Source organism: Zonotrichia albicollis, chromosome 2 (assembly GCF_047830755.1).
Source record: "Zonotrichia albicollis isolate bZonAlb1 chromosome 2, bZonAlb1.hap1, whole genome shotgun sequence".
Lineage (NCBI taxonomy): Eukaryota > Metazoa > Chordata > Aves > Passeriformes > Passerellidae > Zonotrichia > Zonotrichia albicollis.
The window spans coordinates 41,173,494-41,194,849 of NC_133820.1; the positions used below are offsets into that span (position 1 = coordinate 41,173,494).

The 21,356-nt window shown below is 45.7% G+C and overlaps 2 protein-coding genes across 11 annotated transcripts in view; one reads left to right on the forward strand and one right to left on the reverse strand.

Moving 5' to 3' along the window:
- ZYX (zyxin) overlaps positions 1 to 21,356 on the reverse strand; it is a 29,175-nt gene that overhangs the window by 6,593 nt on the left and 1,226 nt on the right. For 2 of the 10 annotated variants that reach the window (XM_074534887.1, XM_074534884.1), the window contains exons 1-2: positions 2,887 to 3,041; positions 2,173 to 2,433 (exon numbers count right to left, since the gene is read on the reverse strand). In XM_074534887.1, coding sequence (XP_074390988.1) covers positions 2,173 to 2,433; positions 2,887 to 2,908 — 283 coding nt within the window. In that variant the 5' untranslated portion in view covers positions 2,909 to 3,041. Of the gene's footprint in view, positions 1 to 2,172; positions 2,434 to 2,886; positions 3,043 to 3,186; positions 4,797 to 5,526; positions 5,548 to 5,705; positions 6,090 to 6,137; positions 6,420 to 20,998; positions 21,159 to 21,356 lie in introns of those variants that run through there. The other 8 variants (XM_074534890.1, XM_074534893.1, XM_074534889.1 and 5 more) reach the window with 7 other exon arrangements.
- Positions 21,169 to 21,356, forward strand: part of FAM131B (family with sequence similarity 131 member B) — a 33,757-nt gene continuing 33,569 nt past the window's right edge. Inside the window, exon 1 of the mRNA XM_074534898.1 lies at positions 21,169 to 21,323. Within this exon, the coding sequence (XP_074390999.1) occupies positions 21,311 to 21,323 (13 nt within the window). The 5' untranslated portion in view covers positions 21,169 to 21,310. The remainder of the gene's footprint in view (positions 21,324 to 21,356) is intronic.

Sequence of the window (21,356 nt, forward strand, 5' to 3'; positions counted from 1 at the left end):
GGTGAAAGATGAAACTTTTCACTGCAGCTACTCCAAGTGCAGCTTTTACCAGCAGTAATCAAATAGTCTCATCTTTATATCCAGCTGTTGTCAACAGGCTTTATAAGGACTTCTCATCTGTAACCTAAGGGAGACGATACTGCCCTTTTAGAAAATGAAAGGCAAAATCTTATTAGCCTGTGGAATGCATAAACTGCCCTGGTATGCAACACCTCCTCCAAGCAAGCCTTCTTGTGCTGCAGAAATTCTGCTGGGGGGAGGGAGTAATACTATGTTGTTGGCTTTCTTTCTTAGAAATTACAGTTTAGGATCAAGCTTGTACATGCTTGCCTTTTGGTTTATCGAAACCCTAAGAAACAAAACCCTGATCTGCTGTCACATTGTTCCAGATGCACTAAAAGCCTGTTTTATGAATTATTCACAGGACAAGAAAGTTCCCCACAAAGTTGTTACACCAGATTTACAGAGTAATCAATACTAAATATAACATTCCTACAGCAATACTAACTCAGCCATCCTATCATTTAAGACAGTCCAACTGCTACAGCTCTGTATCATACTACATTTTGTTTGGGGAGTGTGTAAGAAAGGCACAGAAGGACTGAAGATATGCACCAGAGGAGGACCAAATCAGATGCATTTCTCTCATGACTGAGTTTTGGTGGCTCATCTGTACTTCAGCTGTCTTGCTGGCAGTCCTTACCCAATGATGACACAGCAGCTTATGACAAATGGTTCTTCTGCTAGATTTTCTGTCTAGCTACTCCATAAGGCCCACTTTAACAACAGGAGAAGCAGAGCAAGTAACACCTAACACTCCACTCATACTGTATATTGAAAAGTAAATTTTAACATCCATCCATCTACTTCAGGCAGTATTTGTGTCAGTTTGAGACCTTCTGACAGATACATCCCTAATCCAGACAACTACAGCAGAAAATGATAAGTCCTAAGACGGGACCTTGGTTTCCACAGACACAAGATTTCAGCCAAGAACATACAAGAAATACACCTTGCTGGTACAATTTTAGGAGGCAGAAGCACCAGCATGTCGTTGTGACTTCAGAAATGGGAAAATTGGCTTAATCACTCTTCTCCTGCAGGCACAGGTCCAGTCTTCCTACCATCAGGTCAGCTGCCCACCAACTTAGCACACTAACCTGGAAAATATCAGTGTTGCAAGTCCCTGCTAAACAGTGAAAGAAAAGAAATTTAAACCAGCAGCTAGCATTCTCTGAATATGTATATCCTGACTGAGGCACACCCTTTACTTGACAGAGCCTTGGGGAAATAGGCAGTATCAAGCATTAGCAAACAGTCCCTATAGAAATTTATGGTGGCCTCATGTTGATCAAACGTTCAAACTACAGAGTAACACAACCAGCCTCCAAAAAGGACACAAAAAGGACACAAAAAGGACACTGCATCTAAAAGGACACAAAACCAACCAAGCAACAAAACAAGGAACAAAAAAACCTCACTGTACCACTGCAGGAAACAAAAAAAGGCCACACAAAAAAAGAAAGAAAGAAGTAAGAAAACCACAGTGAAACAACAAGTCCCTCTACACAGGAAAACCCAACCCAAACCACTAGGAAAAAGTACCAACTGTACAAGCCATACAAACTAAACTCTGAGTCTCACTTCCTGTTTATCATCCCTGCCACTATTTTTTCACGCAATTATTTCTCCCTCTCTTTTCCAGCATCAAAGGTGGCAATTGCAGAGTCCACAAGAAGGACAGTCAGAGATAACCAACTTATTGGTTAAGTTAAGAGCTGGGACCAATCAACAAGAAAGAGAACAGAGTGATTCATCACTATCAGGGTCAACTTCTCTGCAACATACTTGCTCTCAGACACGCTGGCCAAAAACTGACTGCAATTACACAACTGTGCACCCAGGGAATACTGTGAAAAATCCACTGCATTCCTCTAGCACCAGTGCAGTGCAGGACAGCCTCCCCCCTCCTTTCCTGATGGAGACACTATGTACTTTGAGATCTCTTTCCAATCCATTTGTCTCCTTATGGAGCCTCCTAGCCTCTACAGCAAGAATATCCATCACTTGCAGCAGTTATGCTCCTGTTCTCATATACAGCCCAGCTACAAACCTCCCACCTTGAGAAGTCAGAAATGCATATTCACATCTGCCATGCCAGCCTTGACCTACCTTCTGCCAGCATGGACACGGGTGGCAATGGAATTTCCCCCACCTTCCCCATCTGAGCACGCTGGGCACCAGGACCAGGAGGTGGAGGCAGCGACGACTCTGACACACTCCCAGCCTTGAAGGGGTTCACCTTGGGCTTAGGGGCAACCACAGGTGCAAACTTCTTCTGTGGGTTGTAGAAGGAAGGCGTAGAAATGTTGATGCTGACTGTGGACGTCATGCGGGTCCCTGGGGCACCTGGGGAGGCCATCTTCTCAGCACCTGGCAGGAGAGAAGAGGAAGGAAAGCTACATGAAGTCATCCTTGGGCCAGAGTGGAAATTAATGGAGAAGGGTATGTGAAACAAAGGGATAGAGGAATTTAACTCAGGCCAGAGGCTAAGGTGCCTGAGCAGTGCACTTAAAAGATCAGCAGAGGAAAAAGGAAGAACAGAAACTGCAGACAGCTCGAATGAGCCACCACACTTCACCATTTCAACTCAGGATGGCATTAACCACAAATGGGTTCTTGCAACAGAGAAAACCCAGATTTCCATGCACTGCAGCCCTGCACCTGTGGTGACCCGAAGGAGGGTGATCCCCCGCACCCCAAAGGATGCCTCCAGAAGGGGAATCAGCCTTTCCTCTCCCCCTTTACCCGATAACGCCAGCCGGCTCCTCTCGAGCTTAGCCTGTGACAGCGCCAGCAATGCCCCCTCTCCCCCGGCACCCGTACCTTTACCTCCAGGCCCCTCCATGCCGCCGGAGCCGCACGGCCGGGCGGGAGAGGCTCTCCGAGCTGGGCTACGCCAGCCTGTGTCTCCTCCCGCCCCGGCCGGGCTTCGCCGCCCGCTCGCCCCGCCCCCGCCAGGAAGCGCTCCCCGGATGCCGCCGCCCCCCGCCCGCGGGGCCGAACCCCGGGCCCAGCGAGCGCAGGGTGCCCGGCCGGGCCGGCTGTGAGGGGAACGGGGCTGTCCCGAGGAGAGGCGCATCCCTAGGGCTGCCCCGGTCCCGCGATCCAGGCCAGCAAGCTCACCCGTGCTAGAAGCCCCCACGGAGCCAGACGCTTTGTTGTAAAGCCTGGCATGCCCACAGCCCTCCTAACACCCCAGCACAATAGGGCTGCCGTCAGCACAGGGGCTCCGTGCCAGCTTTCCGCGTTGGCATGTCCGAATCAGCGCCCCTCCGCGCTGCCGGCCTCTGCCTCGGACAATAACAGCTGCTGCCACAGACAGCCCTGGTGCCACAAACATCCGCCCGGCCCCGATAACCCCTGGCTGCTGCTAAGAACTGCCTGCCCCGTTCTAAGCGCTCCCACGGCTCGGTGCAGTGTGGCACAATACAGCAGCAACCTGTCCCAGCCTCCCCAGGTCACAAGCGTGTGGCAACACAGACAAACAAAGTCCATGCTGCTGAACCTTTCCTTCCCTGTGTGCGGTGCTGATAAGATGCATACTTGGACAACTCTTCTGGGAGTTTCGAAAGGAGAATGAGGCTGCAACAATAAGCAGGAGCCAAAAAGCTGTGCTGAGCATTCCCCCTGGATTCAGAATTGGAAAGGGCCAAGGCAGAAGAGTAATTAGCAAGGTCTGTCCTCATTCCTCCAAACTTCTAGGGGTCATTGGACTTGCCAGTCAGAAGGGATTGACCAACTCCCTTCCATCCTGCAGTTCCCACCAAGCTTCAGAAGCTGTTAAAAACACCTCCAGCCTTTCTTTAGAGACTTTTGCCTCCTACTCCATTATTTCACTAGGGTGTAATGAACCACTTGGCAGTAGCTCTACCAGATTTGACAGGATTATGAGCAGAACACTACAGTGACAATGTCACTTCTAATCACGGGGTTAGTCAACACAGTCTGAGGACATTGGCTGCTTCACAAAACAACCCACTGGCTTTGCAACCAGCAGCTGCCGTGTCCCCGAACCCAAAGCAGCCCATTTCCCAGCATGCTGTGTCGCACTTAGGGCACTTGCTGCTCAGGGCTGTCTCCACCCAGCAGCTGCCACTGCTCATCCTCACTGCTGGCTATCAGTCCACCCACACAGACCAACACGGCTGAGAAAGCTTGGCCTTGCAGAGAGTCACCCCCTCCAGCCCTGGGGTGCTGCCAATGCCATCTAAGCCTTACCAGAAACACACAGCTCACACAGGTCCTGTGGCGCAGTCTGGGAGAGCTGTGGGAGAGGGAGTGTCACACCAACAGAAGTAATCTCAAATCTTTCTCATCCTCACATTTACCCCGAGGGGAGAGATTTTTCTACCTGCTCTAACAGCATTTAGGATGACTCAAGTGGAGCTATGAAGAAAGATGCCCCCAAAAGCCAAAGTCAGGATACCTAAGTTGACTCATACACCTTTTCTTTCTGACAGCAGGAAGAAGTAGGAGGACAGAACCAAGAGACACCTCCTTTAGCAGGAGGGTCAATTCCCAGGACTCATGGTGGGTCTGCCACCTGTTACACATCTAGACAGCTTTCACTTTGATGCCATGACACCACTCTCAACAGCTCTGCTCCTTTCCTGGGGTAGCAAAAGCAGGAGGAACCTGAAGAAGCAGACAGTCAAGTGACATTTTTCACTTCTGTTGGTAAGAGCAGTTTGGCAGCAGCCACACTGGAAGCCCCTACAGCTCCACACATCACATCTGCACTTCTCTCGGCCAACTTCCTCCCAACTGAGGGGAGTCAGAGGGAAAAAAAAAAAAAAAAAAAACCAAAACAAAAAGCCACCACCAAAACAAAAAATCCCCACAAACAAACAAGAATATTAAGAACAGATTAAACGGATTCAGGAGTTATGCTGCTTTTTATCCAGAGAGCTCTCCCAGCCTGGCTTAAAGTTACAAAGCTTCAAAGAGAGCAAAGTCTATCAGCTATGCAAGCTGCAAGGTAAAGCCTCGGAGCAACCGGGCTGGGGGAGGGTGTTATTCAGAGCTACTAACTTCTCTCACAGATGCTGGGCTTGCCTCCTCCCTATGCAAGGGAGGGAAGAAAAACCGGGAAGGAAAACTCCAAAAAGCTATGCAAACATATTTAAAACGTTAGAAAGTTCCACGACTTTGCAAACACTTTCTCAGGGCACTCCCAGGGAGCCAGAAACTCATAAATTAGGCAAATTTCATGCACAAAGGGCCCCAGATTCCTCTCTCGAGCACATCTGGAAAAAGGCTCGCGAGGTGTCTCGGTCATCCAAGCTCACACAAAAGAGAGCTTGTCCCGAGCAGAGGCCGGCAGCAGCACCCCCTCCTTCTCCCCCGCTGCTGGGGCTGTGCGGGAGCGCCGAGTCTCGTCCATTCCACTGGCAGGGAAGAAAAGTCACCAAACATACATACATACACACATACATACACACACACACACACAGACACACGAACCTGATTTTTTTTGTGGAGGGCCAAGCACCACCGCCCCACCCCGAGCCAGCACCAGGAGCGAAGGGCTGTGTCCGAGGTGCAGAGCCGTGCAGGAGGGAGCGGCAGGAAACCCGCACCCTCCGCGCCACCCCCGGGGAGAGGGCAAAGGCTTTGTCGCCAAGCCGAGCGAAGGGACTCACCTCAGGGGGAGCGGGAAGTGCCGCCCCGGCAGTGGCAGTAGCTGCGGCTGTCGGGGCCGGGCTGCTCGGCTGCCCCGGCCCGCCCGCCGGGAGCAGCAACAGCGAGAGGCGGAGGAGCTGCCGAGCCCCGGCGCTTCCTCCCAACTCACGCAAAAAGCCTCGCCCAGGCAAAGTTGTTTGACCATAAAAGGCGCGAGGCCGCGGCACAGCTGAGCTCACTCGCTGGGGAATGTGGCAATGAGGTAACGGGGGCCGGGGCTTGCCGGGGCAGCGGCCGTGGGCCCTGCCGCCGGCGGGGAGGGGGCGAGCGCTGTGCCCGCCGGCAGCCGCCGGCCAGACGCGTCTGTCGGCGTTTGCCCCGGCGCCCACCCCGGGCCGGGCCCGCTGCCTGCCCCCCGCACGGAGAGCCCCGCTCCTCCCGCCTCGCTTAACCTTGGAGCTGCCCCCGGGCCGCGATTTCACTTCTAGTCGCTGAGCTGGATTTTGGGAAGGAATGCGGCGGCTCTGGTGAGTCAGCGTCCCTGCTGGCCTCCTCCCCGCCCGAGCCAGCTGTGAGAGCATCTGACTCACGCTGCCCCGATCTGCCAGAAATTAAAGCAAACATCAGATGACTCCACCGTGCAGAAAAGCGACTTGTTCTCCTCGTACTGGCTGCAAGGCAAACACTATTAGCTGGTTTATATCAAACACTATGCACATGAATTGCTTTGTTGGATTGCCAGCGCTGCACATCGCTTTTATTTTTATCCCAGTGCTCGCTGGGGGCTCAGCCCGCTGTAGAACAGGGACAGCCTGACCCAGCCCAACAGAACGTAACTTTCAACCCCAGCCTTTGCTGCTTCTCCCTGCTTCAGAGCCTCTCACAAAGGAGGAACACCAATAAAGATATTTCCTGTGCTTTGTGCAATCATTGCAATTGACTTTGGAATCTGGCCTTAATTTCGGGGTTAATACACCTACTGTTGCAAGTTCCCCGGAGAACTACTGTATTTGGTAATGCTCAGGGGACTTGGGGCTTGTCTGCTCCCAAGACTTACCTATCAACACAGGTACCTTCCAGTACTGCTAATTTACTTGCTGGTTGAAGGAGTAAGCCACAAACCACACCAGTGACACTCCCAGTCTGCACTGCTGCAGAACTCTCACATTAGAGAGCTATGCAAAGAGATTCATCCAAGGTTTAAATCCAGTGTGAACAAATCTTTATTTTCCACATAAAGTTTGTACAAAGAGGTCGTATCTTTTATTTAACCAGGTGATACAATTGGGAAGAGTCTCTCTGAGGCATTTTCAGTGTTACATACCATTTGAAAATGCCACCCATAGCAGCGCCCAGCACTGAGCATCTCACTCCTTACACAGCTGCAACCACTGAACCACTGATCTATAGCTCTGAATTTCTTAGAGAAATATAGGTCTTCTGTGGCTGCTAAATAATCCTGTTTACTGCTGCTTTTGTAGGCATGGCATCAGTTCTGTTATCTCCCATGATTAATGCACAAAGTAATTATGTAGGATAAAGAATGTATCTCTGTGACGGGTCTTCCAGCACTGTCACTTTTCTACTGAAGACAACCTTCCCTCTTGTTCAGGTAAAGATGTCAGTGCAGAGCTGAAAAGAATTCACTGCATAATTGCAAACCAAATTCTGGAACATCACAACACACCCTACACAATGAGCCTGACGTCAGAGAGCTCTGCCACTGTTCCCTGGGCTAGCTCTGACTTCAGAGAAAACAAAGAATATCTCAGACTGAGATTAAAAAAGTGCTGAGTGAATATGAAAAAAAAAAATCTATGCTTTCATACTTTCTGGTCACGTCCCCATAAATCCAGATGCTTGCATTTTCTTACCAGTGTGTTGATGTTAAAAGCTCATGAAGGCAGATCAAGGAAAGTGGGAGTAAGAAAAAGAAAAGCAGCCCTCTTAGACATTTTGTATGAATTCCTCCCTACAGGAAACAAATGCAAAACACATGTTTTCCAGGTTGCATGTGTGAAAGCTAGAATTCTCAAATCAGAATACATAGAATACCCGGGGAAACTGATTTTGTGCTTGCCACATAGTGAATTTAAAGTTTGTGCTTTTTTAATTGGAAATGAAAATTAAATAACTTCCCTGTTAGTTCTGATCCCTCCAGAAAGAAAATAACAATCTCCTTATGCTAGCAGTCTTCCTTCATGCAATTATTGGCTTGAAAAAGTGGGCATTTTTCTGCTGCAAATGAAAATTAGAGCCTTGAGAGACACACAGTTGTACTGACATTCATTAGCTGAAGCAAAATCTTAGTCCTGAAGAGGCATTTAGCTACCTGGGTAGAGAGATGGATCAGCAGGTATACTTGGCTTGCGCCAGACCTTGTTATTTCTGGAATTAGCAGCTGTCCTCTGCATAAGTCACTTTGGCTCTTCCATGCCGTGAATAAAAGTGATCTGGTCTTTTGGAGTTTATTGTGGTGTGAATGCTACTGTCACTGTGGGTGAAGTGACAGCCCACTACAAAGCAGGTGTTGGAGGGATTTAGGACACAGTTCTGGCTGGGTGCTTGTTTTGAGGCAAGTGACAGGAAGCAAGCCCTGCTACTGGCCATCAAATCAAAGCTTAGAAATGCTGAGAGTTCAAGGCAGCCATCTCAGGAAGACTAAGTTTTAATGGAGACAGTTACAGAGAATCTTTGCTGGCAATTCAGTCCTGTAACACAATGAGTAAATAAAGAATAAGACCACACAGGAGTGGTGTGGCAAATTCATGTACTGCACTGGGATGAGGTATGTGCTAGCACTGGTTAGGTGCCTATAAAATGAAAATAAAAATTGATGTAATAAAAAAAAAAGTCCTTGAATAGAAAATGAAGAATTATTTGCAAGAACACTACTGGGGAATTAAACTTATTGGGCAGAAAATCTTTTTTGATAGCCAGGTATGGCTTAGGTAGCTGCAGATGGGAATCTTTGTGTTAAATACGTGTTCAAGGTCAGAGGAAAGCAATCTGGAATCTGGACAGAGTACTTTACTTCTGTTAAAAATGCAAAATGTCTGCATCTGTATAATTTCCATCCATATCAACAGATCAATTAGTGCCATTTTATCTCAGCATGAGTTAGTTAGCCGTTAGTGACGCCATGCAGGAGCCCATGCTCTTCCTAAGCAACAAAAAGTTCTGACTTATGTCTGTGTTGAATCTCTGATGTTTCTTTAATCACATAACTTCTGTTTAGTCTAACCACGTTTTATTGATTAATGTTAAATTGCTACTTAATCAGCTTTCCCCATGCTGTATTAAATGCTACGTCTGGGCCAACTGGAAGGGTTGGGAATATATAATGGATCTACTTTGGTCTCCAGGCCAAGTAGTTAGGCCTGCACTGTCCAGGGCAGGGCCACCTGCAGCAAACTGCCTGCATCCACATGGGCCAACAGATGTTACAGCTGGGTCATCTTAGAGTTCTTTTCTGAGCTGAACAATTCTGTGATTCTCTGTAATTCACCCTGGCAGGAGGTCTCCTGGGATCTGCTGTGCTCCCACGGCACAGCCTCTCCTGGTGTGCTCCTCGCTCCCTCCCTTGAGCAGGGTGTTCTCTGTGTGAAAGAACACGTCTGGCCCCAATTGTCCCCTGCCAGGCTGCTGCTCACACCCCTTGTGGAGGCCATGACGTGTGCAGAGCTGTCTTTTTTCTGACCAAAGAGCAGTTTCAAGTTGGAATGCCCCGGTGTCGTTGTGGGCCGCGTGTTGACAGCTGGGTGGCACACACAGAGAGCTGCGCTGGGGACACCAGAGCCTCGTGAGACAGCAGTCCTCACAAGCCTCATCATCTCCCTGCTCTGTGCAACTGGCACACAGTCAGGAACACTGTTTGCAAAGGTCATGAGGTCTGGAGACGTCCCTGGCTGACCAGCGAGCCAGGACATACAGCTGGAGCGTCCCTCTGCCGGTTCTCTTCAGAACCGGGTCTGCTGTGCAAAGCACACATTAGAAGTGTAGGTCCCCAAGAAGGGGAGCTGCTCAGCAGCCACAGAGAGCCTCGGTGATCTCTCAGAAGGGCCACTGTAGGTGCTCAAATCCCACTGTGAAGGTGCTGCATCGTGCACATGCACATATGTAAACACTTCAAAAGGCATCCTACCCACACGTACAGTTAGATTGTCCTGAATGAAACACCAGAATAGGCCAAAAGCTGTAAACAGAAAAAACCCCCTCAAACCCTTGCTGTGTCATGAAACACTTCTTTAGTGGGGCAAATCAGCCATATACACATAAGAGGAAGCAAAGTATCCCTGTGGTATGACCTTGGTCATGCCAGGATATGACTGGCCAGGAGAACAAGGGAATGGGGTGATGTCTGTCCAGGAAACAAGCTCCATTTCCAGCAAAGCTGGCAGGTCTCTCCTAGACAGAGCCATGACAGGGGCTCTGGGGCAGGAGGGGCAGCTCCCAGATGAGTTACCACTGCTGTTTCCTTATCTCCTTCCACCAAAATTTCCTGCTGCTTCTCAGCAGGCAGTGGCCTGCAATTCCGTGGCTCCTGGGCCTGGCTCACTGGCAGGCTTCCTTCCCCTCACACAGCCCTCCCACACCTCCTGCTCTCTGCTGCTGGGCTCTGTGCCCAAAGAAAGAGATGCAAGCAGGTTGTCCCAGTGGATATCTCTTCCCTCAGGTGCTGCATGACCTGTTCTGCAACTCTGGGGAGCTGTGAGATGGCTCCTGGGGCATGCCCATGTGTGCGGCTGAGTGTGGATGGCCGCCAGAGCCCTTTCTGCTCGGAAAGCTGCCATTTCCACATTCCAAGGCACCCTTGCCATTTCCTCAGCTGTATGCTCCAGCCCTTGCCACCAGCAAGACAAGCAGTGACATATTTGGCTGTTCTGTGGCAAATATTGCTGCTTGTCAGAACTGTCAAAGAAACACATCTGTCAGCCTGCTAATTAAAGAGTTCCTGTGTGTGCTGCAAGCCTCTTTCCACCCAAGTATACCATGCTCCCATGGTAGAAGTCTCCTTTCTTCACTTATGTAGAGCTGTAAGCACGACACAAACAACCCATGCTCCTTCCTACAAACGAGTTTCATCAGATGTAGGTACTCCTGGATGTTGCAACTTGGTGGATTTAGACAGAAATTCCCAGGAGTAATTCCAGAGTGTGTCTGTGTCAGGGGAAGGGTGTTGTTTCCTGGGAAAAGGGTTCTTCACCCCATCCTCCCTGTGACATAGCTGAGACACAAAAGCAGGTGCTCAGTTCTCTTGATCTCATACTGAGCCTCCTTGCATGTGGTGCAGTAGAAGTCCTGTTGTGGCTTCCCAGGGCAGCACCTGGTACTGGAGGGAGAGAGATGCCAAGCTACAGTCCCAGTACCATTAACCTGGGACAAGATCCTGGTCACTCCAGTCTGTCCCAGTGGTACTATTTTCTAGCATAAGAACTGAGCTAGCCAAATAAGCAGGGACAGGCTCTGGAGACTTTGAAGTGTGCCCACAAAGATGTGCCATGCATTTGCCAGGGCATGCTGGACTTGAGAGCACATTAGGAAGACACCAAGCAGATTGCTCTGGTGAGGAAGAATGAAGCTTGATATAGTCTCTGCCTGCAGTATCTACAGGGTGTGGATCCTGCAGCAAACCAGCCTCTCATAAAACCAAGTAATTATTTAACTCCAGACTGCAGTCCTGGCAAAATCTAGTATGTACACAGTGTAGATGATCATGGAACCAAGGCCCTGGAGCAAAGCAACAGACCAACCAAACAGACAATACAGGCATATGGTCCAACAGTCTGCTTGCAAAAAAAAAAAAAAAAAATTTAAAAAGCCAAATGTTATCCACGAGCTGCACAGTAAAACACCATTTGAGTACAGCTTTAAGGGGTGTAGCCCCTCAAGCCCTTGCTGTCCAGTTATCCAAAAGAAAACAGTGTGGGGCTATATGAAATTTCTTGCAGTTCCCAGGTTTAGTGCATGTGGCTATTAGTGCCTTTGCTACTTAATTTACTTATGGTATGAATAAAAGGATGACCAGACAAAAATCTGACTGTTCCATGGGGTTTTCAGGAAAATCAGCAGAGCCTTGCAGTAGACTTATAGTCCTTCCAGTGGCAGCTAGGAGTTTGTGACAAGTGACAGCTTATGAGAGAGAGCTGTTTTTTTTCAAGCAGAGTATGATTTTCAGGAGGTTGAAAATATAAACGGTAAGAGGCCTTTCTAAAGATCTGTGCTAAGTTCCTTCTGAAAGTCTTTGCAGCAAAGTGATCGAGCATGGTATGAAAGCCACTTTCAAGGTATGAAATCCACTGAGGAGAGGGTAGTAACAGTGCTAGTGGACAGCAGCTAATCCAAGTGATATTGAGAGATCAGCAGCCACAGCTATTGCTCAAAAGGCAGGAGAAGTCCACAAAAAAACGAGGACCAAAATACATTTCATCTTGAATTACTGAGTCATTGACCATCTGCACTCTGTACTCTGGTGGAGGTGCATTTCCTTCACCAGAAGGATGTATTCTTCAGCTGCCTTGATGAAGGTCAATATGATGATATAATAATATTACAATATTGATATAATATTATACATTATGATACAATATTGATATAATATGATATAATATTACAATATGATGATATAATGATATTACATTATATGATATGATAATATTACTGGGCAAACCTGACCCTTTGCTTTCATAGCTCATTAAAAAAAGTCATTTGGAACCTTCAACCTTACCCAAAACACTTCAGTTTCCCTACAAGCCACTTTAGATATTGCATTTAGATGCAATTTACATGAAGGTCATTGCATTTAGGCTTCATCTGTAAATATACTGTTTCCTTGGGATTCTTGAGTCCCAGGTAATGTTTGTGACAGTGCTGGCTAAAAGTTGGGAGCAGCAAGTAGTGAAAGATGCCTGGAAACTAAGCCAGCAGAATCTCACCAAGGTGCTAATGAAAATAGGCTCAGGTTATGAGGAGAGACCTATCAAACATTTTCTGCAGTGACTGATGGTTTCAGAGACGGTGTTAGACTTGCTGCTGCCAGAGGAAATGAACGGGATGTTTACAAAGCTATTTCAGTGTCGCTTTTCCTGGGCTTCCCACCAACAGCTTTCTTTCCAACACCTTGGTACATAGTGTTCAATGCCATGAGAAGAATTACTGAGTCCTACCAGCACTAATCATTTTGCTTCCTGTTTATTTAGGCTTTGTGGCCATGCTTTCCAAAAACTCTGTCCTCCCAAGGTGGTCATCAAGCCTCTATCTTTAAGAATATTAAAAAAAGAGAGATCTGGTAAAAGGAAGGCTATATTTTGTTTGGAAGTAAATGAGAAAATATTGTGTATTTGTGTAAGAGTGTGTCAAATTTGAAGAAGTGCAAGAGCCACATATTACATCCAGTCAATGTACAGACAGGCACTGCAACCTCAGATATAACTCACTAAAAGGGAAGGAGCTGCCTTAGTTCCACTTGTCACTCGCTCTGGACACATTGGACAGCCTGCATTTCTCCAATGCAGAAAAACAGCTCCTATTTTCTCCTGATCCAAGAAAGAGGAAATCTGCAGAGAGGTCCAAATTTAAACGCACATATGGATACTGTCTCCCTCTGAAGTTTCAGAAGGAGGCATTCCACAGGGGCTAGACTACACACTGCCAGAGTCTTCTTGAGGAAGGAGACTGGGAAAGGTAGAGGGTACAGTTCATCTGTGAAGAATATGATGAAGATCTGGTTGATACTGTTCATTGCCTCTAACTTAGATGATATCACTGCAGACAGATATCAGCCCTTTGGTGCCAAAAGCCTAAATTCAACTTAATGACCTTAGCTTGCGGTCAAGATTAGAGGGACACTAAATTGTAGACTTTTTTACTCTTTAATGTTGCATATTCTCAGGCCCTTGGCTTGGTTTTGAGGCTGGAATGACTCCCTCATTAGACTCAGAATTCATTTTGTCTTTCAGTCTACACTGATGAGAAGCATACAGTATGCTGCATCCTGCTTTGCTGTCTTAGCACATTTATACCAGAGTCCAAGAGTCTCCACTTGTGTTTGCTTTTGACTCAGAAATTGTTGTTCTCCAAATCCCCTGCACCTCCAAGCAAGGAATGGAATTTCAAGTTACATAGTTGGTGCCTGAAGAATTCCACTCTCCTAAACATAGCAATTATTTATGTGTGTCCAGGGACCATGAGAACAGAACTCTCATCTACAATAATTTCAACTCTTTCTCCCAGCTGACAGTAAACTGAGGAAGAAGTGGTAAATATAAAAAATTATAAATGTTATCTTACTTATTGCAGATCAAGATAAATTTTGGGGAGACAGAAAGGAAAAGCAGCCTTCAGTGAGAGCAGATAAAAGCTAAGAGGCTTTGCCTTAGCCGTGTAGTGAGACATAGCACCTGCACAGACCGTGTGGTGCAACAACAAACATTATCATTCCAAGATTTTCTAGTAGCCATCTCTTAAATTGCACTGGTGGATTTCTTTCAAGAATCAGCTATGATCCCAGCAAGTCCGAGGATGGGGTGCGCTTTCCTGAGCTGCTTCTGATAGGTGATGCCTCCTTGCCAGCAGTGCCATCAGGATGTCAAGTGTTCCAAGACAGTAAGAAGAAAAAGCAGTGAGGCAGCCCCTTCTGAGAGCCTGTTCCTCAAATTTCAGTGGAGAACACAGAGAGCAGCAAGGTCCCAAGGTGCTTATCAAGGTGCTTGCCAGCAGGTAAAAACATCAGACCTCAGAAGACTTGTAAACAGATGGGAATGGAAAGGTCACCTCCAAATAAGCACAGAGGGAAACATCCTGGATCCCACCATATTCCTTATGGACTGCAGCTCAGCAGAGCAGAGCAGGTAGATGTATTCACATCTTCCAGAAACAGCAGCAGGCCTGACTTGATTCCAAAAATAGTTTGAGTCAATGTTGATTTGCCAGAGCCTACTCACAACAGCTGTGTGCTCTATGCTAGAGAGTAATTTCTGGAGATTTTTTTAAAATAGGAGGGCCATTCTGCCAGTGCATGAGTGAACAGTTTTAAGTCGATATTTTGCTTCAGGATACATAATACTGTCATTATTCCAGACATGAAAATTTGGCAGAGAGGACAGAATCAGTAGCTTTTAAAATAAGAAGTACGTTTCTTTGTTCAGGCTTGCTTTTACGGTTTGGGGTATTTTTGTATGTTTTTATTAAGATCTGTAAAATTACAAAACCACACTGCAGAAAGAAACTCCCCACCTTATTTTTAAAGCAGTTAGTATCCACAGTTTTGCAGAGCTTCTAGGCCCCCATCTCCAGTATATCAAAGGGAGTGAGGAGATGACAACTGATATTTTGTAAGGCTAAAAATATTGTGCCTTTTTACATAACACTGGGAATTTAAAAAGCACATTAACTGCTTGCAGATTATTTTTAAAAATGCAGTTTGAGCAACACCACTAGTATAGATTCAACTGACATTTAGGAGAAGGAGCTTCACTGCTGGGAAATGAGACATTCAGTAGAGGATTAAGTAAATGTTTAAAATAGGCAAAATAAGACTCAGACTGCACCAAAGATATTCTCACCCTAATATGCATCTCACATTTATGTCATTGGGGGTGTCTTTTTTCTGAATGCATATCAAGTAGCCTTTTTGACCTTCCAAAGCAACCTCCTCAAACCTCCCCTCTTGTCCCTACCTACCTGATGATGAGGAGCCTTCACAGTGTCAGTGTCACTGCCAGAGGTTCAACAAATTCCTTTTTCACACTCCTGGAAATTCCTTTCTTTTCTTCTCCTCACTCACTGGCATCTGCTGAGCCCTTCCTGGCAGGCAGGGAGTGGGAAAGAGCCCCTTATCTGAACTCACTGATCTCCCCATTTCCCTTGCTGCTGGAAAAGCCCCAGGCCATGGCAGAAGAAACTGGAATTTCAGAGCCTGGCCCAGCCTACCTCCAGTCTCACTCTGTATGAGCAGGCATTTAGCTGGCTCAGACACAAGGTAAGGACACACGAGGATGCAGAATGGATTTATGAAAGACACTTGCCGGGAGGGGGCTGCTGAGTGGGTGAAGTTTGTGACAGATGAGGCAGCCCAGACTTGCTAGTTCTTTGGTGCTGAGCTGCAGTTCCAGAGAGTGCTGGGTCTCCTGCTGGAGTGGCAGGTGATGCATGGTCACATGCAGTAGGTCACTGTGCTACGAAGGCATGGGGGAGATGCTACCAGAGCAAGCTGCACCACCACAGCTCCAGATGGCAAGTTCTGTCCCATGTCTTCCATAAAGCCTTGAAATGGGAACTGTACAAAAATGAGATCTTAATATATCTAGAACTCAGCATGACACTTCTGCATGACTCTGCATAAAAACCAAAAAGGGATGAAGATGCTGAGAGAATATCATACTTCCTAAAAACCTGCAAACCAGGACTGTTGTTCTGAAAAACCATGAAGTTACAAATTCTTAAGAAAAACAAATGGAAGGCAAATATCTATGTAAGGTGAGAAAAGAATTACAAACACTTGAGTATTGAAAATTTATTTCTGTATCAATACTTCAAATCCAGGTGTTATACAGAAAGCTGATTGCATTTTAATGAAATACTGCCAAACTAAGCAAGGTCACACAGCAGGATCTTTGCAGCAAAGCATGCATGTGAGTCCTGTCTGTTGTTAAGTTACAGGTGGCCCACTCTTTGCCAGGGCTTTATGTGCTGGGAAGATCTCCCCACTGCAGAAATTCTAATTTGTTTCAGAAATTTTTTTTTAAATTTCACCTTGTGTTGAAATAAGTGTGTTTTTAAGGTATCTTATGAACATCAAGGTATTTCATTCCTCTGGGTAAGATTGTCCTTAATTTGGGATGCTATGCCAAATGTTTAGTTTCCAATAGAGGACACCAGGATGTCCCAGGCATGTGTCTCTACTGTGGCAGCATAGGCTAATCTGAGAATTCACCATGAAGAGGAGAGGAGCAAATATTCTATGGTGAAAGAGGAGAAAATAATGGTGCTCACCATTACATCTCTTCAGCCATATGGGATAAAATACCCAGGAGGAGTTTTTGATAAATGCACTATTGAGGGTGTGGACTGATTAGTTCTATCTCAGCACTGAACTAATATGCTCCCCTAAAGTTTTTTTATGGTCTCTGGGTGCAGGAAGAACAAGATCAAACTTGCTGGGGTGTGCGTGTAGGTAAGCATGAGCTTATATCACAATACGTAATGCAAACACAACCTACCTCTCTCCACCTGTTATCCCCTCAGTTGATTCACACAGCCTCAAATATTTTCCCAGCTTGAAAGGACCCAGCCTTTCACTTACATGAGATAAGTTGCACCACTTTCAGGATCTGAACTACACTGGCACTGCTTTTTTTCCTTCTTTAAAACCTCATAAAAAAAACCTTTCTGTTTGTCTTCTGCAGCAAAGGAGCTCTGAAGAAAGAAGAACTGCATGAGTCATTTTGCTATCTCATTTCCTTTTTGGTCCACATGAAAATCCTATCAGTAGCTAATACAGCTTGATGTAGAATTAACTCTTATGGCATCTACTACATTACCTCCATGAAGCAATTACTGAGATCTCTGCCAGAAGTAGCTTTTACTGGAGAATCCAAACTGCCAGTGGCAGGAGGCCAGCGCTGAAGCACACTGGAGCAACAGCCCCTGCAGGACGATTCCTGCCTCTATGGATCTGATACAGATTCTATTCTTGTAAACATCTCCTACTCATGAACTTCACAGGCCTCTGCATATTTTCCACAGCTGAGGACACATCGTGCAAGAAGCATGTAGGAAGTTTCTCTATGTCTTCTGTGATAGTAGCTGGTCACAAGGTATTACATAAGGATTTTAAAAAGGATCAGAGAAGGAGAAGGTGGACATTCATTCTCCAGTCTTTTCATGGGATGACAGACATGGTTGCCAGTGATACCTCTGAGGAATAGGCAAAAGGAAGACATTTTGCATTATTTGGTGCTTGGTGATGTTTACTTGAAAGTGGGACATCAGTTGGCAAGATATATATTGTTTTTTCTTTTTATTTTAGCTGGTTTTAGTGGTAGCTAAGGAAGATAACAGGGGCACATTACCTACTGTGATATAATCTGCATCCGTGATAATTAATTGATGAAAAGAATATATTTACTCAGCAGGTAAGACAGTGACAATAGCTTTGTATTTTATAAGCAGTGTTTCTTTGGAAGATGCTGTTCCAGTATTTATAATTTATAAGATCTTTATATTTATATAGAGATATAGGGAACATCTGGTGGAACAGATTTAATAGATTCATCAATGGCTTATAGAAAATATGAACAGCTGTCTCTTAAAACACAAACAAACAGTTAATTTACAGCATAAGCTGGTCTTCAGGGACATGATGGAAGCCTCAGGGTAGTTTAGAACAAGTTGCTAAGAACTAGACTAGTTCAAAAACTGCTTTGCTGTGTGCTGTTATCAGCCCCTCTATCAGGCTAGTGACTATCAGTCACAAGGTGACTATTTTTAGATTTGCTGGAATTGTGTTTTCCTCCCCACCCATCCCTGCCCAGACTTACAGTGACCACTCTGTGTGCAGGGCATGAGGGAAGAGAGGCATGGATCCTTGTCTGTTCCCAATTCACCTTGGCATACAACCCCAGAAATAGGTGGTCCTCCCCTAGGAGCACATGCTTATTGCTTATGGTTTCTCAATTTCTCTGTTGAATTCGTTGCAAAACTGCAGGAACAGAGGAAGTCAAGGGATCTTTATGTGGCACTTCCTCCAGCAGCATCCTTGACCTAGTTTGGGCAGCACTGAAGCTGTGTTTTGCAAACAGAAGTTGCTAATGGCAGTGACCTACAGAACACAACAGGTCAAACATTCCTTCCCTTTTGCCAGCACAGCCCTTCACAACAGGGGCTGTGGAAGGGGAGATTTTCAGATCTGCAATAAACAGAGGGGCACATAATTTCATCCATCATAAAAATAAATTAGGAAGTTGCAAGGGGCTGTTTCCTACTTCTCCTTTCTTCTGAGGTACCCACCTTTGTAAAAAAAAGATCTATCCATGTTTCTCTCTAGATATTTAAATACCTCTTTCTCCCAAACCTGTACAAAAACTTAGATTTGTGAAGATCTTTCAGACCAGCATTTAAATCAGCACTTATCAAAAAAATTTTGTACACCATTTCCTACACAAAATTGCAGCCTCATTGTTCAAGAACCAACGCACAATGCTCAGAGAAAATATCCACAGCCTGTCAGAAAGTGTATTTCAAAGAAAACAAAACTGTTTATGTTCTGTCATTTACCTCCAGTTCCTTGAAGCAGCAGTGGGAATGCTGTTGCTCATGAAAGTGCAAGGACAAAAACTGTGGGGGACAGTTAGATTTATGTTCTGTTTCAGTCCCTTGTTCAGAGATTCAGTCTTGTCACTTCCCTCCTACAAGATAATTCTTATGAAATCACATTCTTATTAAACCATGTATTTCTTCAAAATGTAAAATACCTACTTTTCTTTTGGTGTTATATGATAAACATTTTTACTGATTTTAAAAAGTTTGTTTTCTTGATAAAAACTAGAAACTGTTCACTGACGATGAATTCCTTATTACATAGAACCCACTGCACAGAAGAGCTGAGCAACTGAGTGAAAGCTGAGTCTTAACGAAATCTTCTCAACTTCTAATGAGAATGAAATTGACTTTTAATATGGAGATTTATGTAAATATAAATAACACATAATGTTATGTAAACATGATAGATAAAGGTGTGATTAAGAACCAAAAGATGGTGAAGAGTTTATCCTTTCATTAAGCTGACTATATTAGAAATGAGAGATGAAGCATGGCTCTAGGTGCCAAGACAGGTATTGCTTCCAGCAGCTAAGTGATATTGATTTCAAATTAAAAAAATGAGGGAGCTGGTGGCATTCAGGACATGTGAGACAGCCACAAGACAGACCAATAATTCTGTGGAGTGAATGAATGGACACTTGGGTATAATCCTTCTTTCCAGTTCTTTTTTTTTCTGCTGTGTATGTCTGGAAGCAGCATGAGTGCTTGCCAGATCCTGTGTAAACTACCACCTCACTAAAGCAGCAACAGACAAACCCATGAAGAACTGGAAAGCAGCTTTTCAGGCAGGGTAAGTGCTAGGACTTGCTCACCTGCCTGTGGAATCACACCCTGGGGCAGAAGTCGGAGCAGGCTGATGTAGATGATATTGTAGCTTAATGAAAGGAAAGCCAAATGTACATTTTCTAGGACTTGGGATATGACTTTGAGCTTGAGATAAAGCGATAGACAAGCTCAGGGGGAATAAAGAAAGAAGAGTCAATGTGACTTGTCTGAAATCTTCACTGAAAAGGAAACCACAGCAGAGTTCACTCAGTGCACAAAAAAGGTTCACAGAGGAACAGATTTAGATTTGGTGGGTGGGTGAGAGGGAGAGGGGGATTAAAATGAAACTAGACTCTCTGAACAGAGGAAAAGAAATTGCCCACAGCTGTGTCAGTAATACATCTTCTTAGGCCAGGATGAGGTGCAAATGCTGTTTGGTGGGGTTTGGTGAAACTGCTGAGGACAGCTGTCCTGATCGATCAGTCCACAGGAGACTGTGGGTGACAGCAGCTGGCTGGGCAGCCACCAGCTTAAAAAACATTTACCCAAAACAGGACTTTTGTCTTAATATACCACTCTTCCCATTGCAATCTGCTTTTGCTTCCCTTTTCTTAGCCTCTTTAGATCTGCTTTTTAGAGATGGTGAAACACCTCTAGTTAACATACTGCCAGGCCCATTGTTTCCCAGTGCTTTTACAACCCAGGCTAGAAGAGTGTAGACATGTCAGGAAAAGTATCTTTAGTAAGTCATTCAGAAAAACGAGATGAAAACTGATAGGTTTGGAAATATATGGGGGAGGTGGAAGGAGTGAAATAGGGAAAGAACTTGGAAAAACTTCAGCCTCACCAGGGATCTAATGCATGGTACCCAGTGATAAGCATTGTAGCAGCAGAGCAGACTGGCCTCGGGCACCAGAGAGGAGGGGACTCTGATCTCTTACACTTCAGCAGCGTCATGTTCACCATACATAGTAATACCTTCAATATCACGAAGAAGGAAAAAGATAAAATAGCTGCCTATATTCAGACCGTGGTTTTGGGTTTTTTCTCTGCCTTTATCTTTCCTGCGTAGATTTTATTTTGTAAATTGATTTTATCTGAGTATACTTCCTGCTTATTGTTTCAGAGGGTCAGGCAAAATATGTTCTGTCTGAAGCCCTTTTTTTCCTTATTTTTTTCCTTCCTTAGGCTGACTGTAAGGTGTGAATGGAAAAATGAATGAACTTACCTATTCTTTGGAACTGCTGTTAATGAAGAATGATCAGCCGTCTTGAGTGACTTCTCAGCAATGCTGACAAAAATGGAATTCTCCAAGCACGAGGATGAGATCAAAATGGATCATATGGGATCAGCAAAATTCAATTTGCCATTACTAGAGATGGGTGGAAGGATGCTGGTGAGATCGGAGAGGCTTTTTGGGCGAAGGAGACACAAAGGACCAGGGAGAAATAGTGAGCATTTCAGAGTGTGAAGGTGGACGGACCAGACTGGAGAGAGTCCGTGGTGCTGGGGAAGCGGGCCAGGAGGACACTGCCTGTTGATGGTGCCATCAGGTGAGAAGAATTTGGGCTGTGAAGGGAACTGAC